General features: G+C 42.0%; 1 protein-coding gene across 1 annotated transcript; it reads left to right on the top strand.

Annotated features, from left to right (window-relative positions):
• The first annotated feature begins 1492 nt into the window (after positions 1-1492).
• LOC135707209 (zinc finger protein OZF-like) lies at positions 1493-3463 on the top strand. Its single transcript, XM_065228968.1, has 3 exons — positions 1493-1736; positions 1798-2830; positions 2895-3463. The coding sequence occupies exons 1-3, from the start codon at positions 1608-1610 to the stop codon at positions 3233-3235; spliced, it is 1503 nt and encodes a 500-aa protein (XP_065085040.1). The 5' UTR covers positions 1493-1607; the 3' UTR covers positions 3236-3463.
• Positions 3464-4391: the final 928 nt, after the last annotated feature.

The following is a 4391-nucleotide window of genomic DNA, read 5'->3' as shown; positions in this document are numbered from 1 at the left end:
GAAGGCAACCCTGGCATGCGATCGCCCGTGACGGATAACTGACAATGATGTCTATCATCGATCGGGGTAAGTGTCAGATAACCAAAAACAAAGGCCATATAGCGAAGTATATCTAAAAGGCCGTGCGGTATAGGATTTGTGCTTAATACTAAATAATGTACATTTTTCATAAAAGAGATTAATACTAAATAATAGTTTATACTTACATTACTACCTAATCTAGTGAGCATAATTAAATTAAATTGAACCTATAACTATCCTAAACCTGAATTAATAGCTTCTAGGGTACTACTGCTAAATAGAGCTACTATCTAACCTAAAAACTAGCCTACAGAGTTGGAATCGTGGTAAGAAAATAAATTAAATAGAATTTCTTCAAAATCTAAACGATACAAACATTACAGCTTGTCGCATTCTACTCTCAAAAACAGCTAAAATTAAACTACAGAAAGGGGACTAAACGTGAGAACACTTATTACAAATCAAATTTACAGCATACATGCAAATAAAATTATTATAGAACACACTTATAGATATATACAAAACACATTAACTTAAACTATGTAACCTATTTACAGGAAAATTATAATATCTCTACGAATTCCTATATTCTGGGTTCTGGTATTATATTTACGGAAGAAATCCCCTGTCCACCTGTTGCCTCTCGCAACACATGGGCTTGCGGCTTTGCTTGCCGGCGCAAGGCTGAGCAGTACACGTGTGTATCTATGCCGTCCTTTGGCTTGTGCTACCTCGGTCGTAAACATGGATTGACTTTCGTCACCATGCGCCGTTTATTTGGTGCAGTACCAGCAGGACCTCTTCCGAGCAGCGGCTTGTCTTTGTTTTCTTTTCTCTTTTGCCCTTTTTTTATAAATAATAATTTCCTACCGAAATACTTTCGCTTTCCCTTGCCACTCTCATAAGGTGAATGACCTGGCAGAGGAAGCCCTCCTCTCGATTAGGAACCCAAATAGAAAATTACCATAAACGAACGATAACCCAAATGATGGAACTATTCCACAAATTGTTTGGATGATACCCAGAACACGTCGTTAAGCAAATTAACCATAACATTTTTATTAGGGAAATTTATAATAATTACGATGTCGCGTTCGCAACATTGGGTACTTTTTTCTTGCCGTGTAGACTTTTAGATATTAATTAACCACTTCATTCGAGCAGATAAAATGACGTTTACTACCACTCGAACTTTGAAATGAAACATTATTTTGAGATTTTTTCTTCTAGAACCTCGAAAAAAGTAGCCAACATTTGTGCGTTTCACAAAAAAATAGAAATTAGTTGGCCCAGTTTTGTGAAATCGCTGGTAGAATGTCACGCCAAAACTGCTTGACAAAGTGGTCAATTAAACGAGAACGATCGTGTTATTACCCCTCGGCGGATGAATTCATGATGAACACTGATGAATTTGTTCAGTGACAGTAACTGTTTAGGTAAACCAAAAATTAGTCCAACAACAACAACAAAGTCGATTTTTGGAGCAGCTTTCCGTTCCGCTTCGATTATTCGGAAAATTTATTCAGTTCCCTGAGGCCATCAATCAAGATAATTTGCTGAGGAATTTGGTGGCATTATTCTTCGGCATGGAATATTACGCCAGCATCTGTCGATTGTGTGAATCTCCGGAGCAGACGGGAAACAGTTGGGTCGAACTGTTCTCCCCCAAGAACGAGCAGCTTCTTCCTATGATTAGGGCTTGCGCTAATATCATGGTAAGCAAACCAAAATGTTTCTTGATCTATTTTATAACTTTAAACGGTTTCCTTGTTACAGATTTGGGAAAACGATGGATTGCCGATGCGTATCTGCGGACGTTGCCACCAGAACCTGGAACAGGCATACAACTTCAAGATGCAGTGCGAGGTAACCGACGCCAAGCTTCGGCACGAAATTGAGTTTTTAGGGAAAAATGGCGAGAACCACGGTTTGCCCGTTCCTCCGTTCGACTACAGTCGGTTTCTGATGGCGCGGAAAGATACGAAGGTGGATGTGACCTTGGCAGCGGAGAAGATTTTCGTGAAAACAGAGATGGTTGCAGACGAAGACGGCGGACAACCTATATTGAAGGAGCCGAATGTTGAATCGGATGATGAATTTAGCTCGGCAAAGGCGGAACCTGAACTCAAGATTGAGGTGGATTGGAATCCGTATAAAGACGAGGTCAGTGATTCGGAGGAATCTGACGATGAGAGCGAAAATGTTTTAGATGGAGAAGAAAAAGCGAAACCGAAGGAGAAGACGAAGCCCGCGGAGGTCGATAAGATGCCAAAATCTCACATTTGCGAAATCTGCGGGGATCAGTTCGATAAGAGATCGAATTTGAATGGCCACAAAAGAACTGTACACGGCCCGAAGCGATACCAGTGCTCGCAGTGTTCGAAGTGCTTTTCGAAAAAATCTCGCTGGCAAGATCACGAAGTACAACATACCGGCATTCGACAGTTTGAGTGCCCTCAGTGCGATAAGAAATATGCCACCCAGGCAGGGCTAAAGACCCACATGGAAGATGTGCACACTGACAATTTGCCGTACGTTTGCGATAAGTGCGGTAAGGGATTTTCCTCGGGAAGCAAACTGCGCTACCATTATACGGTTCACATCGATACGAGAGACGTAATCTGCGACATTTGCAAAAAGGGTTTCAAGAGCAAGTTTCACTTGAGAATACACATGGACTGCCACCTGCCACCGGGCCAGAAAAGGACACGGAAGCAAAGAAATCGTAACAAGACCTGCGTATGCCCATTCTGCGGGAAGATATCCAACTCGATTGGTGTGCATACTACGCATCTCAGGGTGCATACGGGTAAAGTTCGGAATGGCTTTACTTTTCGATTAAATAACAAGTTACATACTTTGTTTATCCACAGGTGAAAAGAAATACGAATGTCACGTCTGCTTCAGACGGTTCAATTCTCAATGTTCGCAAAAGAAGCACATACTGGTCCACACCGGTGAGAAACCGTACGTTTGCCAGTACTGCCAGAAGGCTTTCCGTCAGAAGCACCACATGGACACGCACATCCGGGGTGTCCACACGAACGAGAAGCCCTACAAGTGCAAATTCTGTCCACGGGCGTTCGCCACCCTGGGAAACATGCGAGGGCACGAGAAGAGCCACGGAGAACCGCTCGGTGCCGCCAAACTGGACCAGGAAATGCAGCCGCCTGCTGTCCAGCTGGGGGTAGGCGTGATGGATAGCCTGTCGTAGTTGCCTTCTCCGCCGATGAATCTGGGTGTTGTCATTCCTGTACACTGATTGCGCACAACATAGATGCGGAGTGTAGTTATTGAAACTATAAATTTAAGAATTATTTGCTTGTGAATTTTTATCGGCTTATCTTTTTATGTATCACAGCCTGGATTTTTTTTTTTTGAGGCTGCAAAAAAAAAGCTGCACTTGTAGGGGTTGAAGGACGTGGATAACTGAGTGGAGCCTGAGGAGGTCAACCACCGACGAGTGTCGATTGCCAATTGGTGAATCATGGTGACCGGCTCGGATTGTAGCCGAACATACTGAGGTGAAAAAAACAGTCGTCATAGGTCCGGAACCGTCTCAAAAGTTCAGGAAACGTCGTAGAATTGAGTTGTTTAAAGGTATTGAAGTAAACACATATTCGTAATCTGCATTAAAAATGGAACCGAAGTATTGATTTAAAAAAAAAATGAAACTTAAAAATATAACTTATTTTCGCTGTTCTCATATACTTTGGGACAAGATGAGCACCCTAAGTGGGTTTGAAATGATTGTTTCAAGTTTTAGCGAAGATATGGATTGGTTTATTAACACAGAATACCAGTATTAGTAAAAAGAACAAAACAAGTAGCAAACAAAAACATAAGGTAAGTTTATTTGATAAAACGAGTTTCTTATATTCATGATACGGATTAGTACCCTCACAAAGATGGAACCATGCGTTACACTTTATGCATTTACTCCAATTTTCTCCTTCCATAATTTTATGTCGCTTTCGGAATCCGGCCAACCAATCTTGTCCCGCAAGTCCTATGGACTTGTTGAACGGATGAGGAATGTGGTTTTTTTTCCGCAAGATCAAAAGCCAATTGACGAATTTCTTTGGTCGTAAGGCCGTAGAACGATTTTTCCATGTTTGACACATACAAGCTCGTTCTCCTGTTGTTCCGTAAAAACGGTGCAGTATCGACCCAACTGACTCACTTTCTCACTACGTTTAAGATGCCAGGTTAGCGTTTGCCGAGGAATGCCCATACTCGGATGCAGCTCTTTTAACGGAAAATCCTTGCGAGACAACAGCTTCGACCGCAGCATGAAGATTTGCTGTGGCCCAATTTTTTCTACAGGAAACGCGTTTATAATTTCGGACCTTTTTGTAGATTTCAGATGT

The sequence above is a fragment of the Ochlerotatus camptorhynchus genome, unplaced genomic scaffold (assembly GCF_037179485.1).
Source record: "Ochlerotatus camptorhynchus isolate MF236.1 unplaced genomic scaffold, CSIRO-AGI_Acam_v1.1 ptg000304l, whole genome shotgun sequence".
In the NCBI taxonomy this organism is placed as follows: domain Eukaryota; kingdom Metazoa; phylum Arthropoda; class Insecta; order Diptera; family Culicidae; genus Ochlerotatus; species Ochlerotatus camptorhynchus.
Note: the sequence above shows the minus strand (reverse complement) of the source record. Positions and strands in the feature narration are given on the sequence as shown.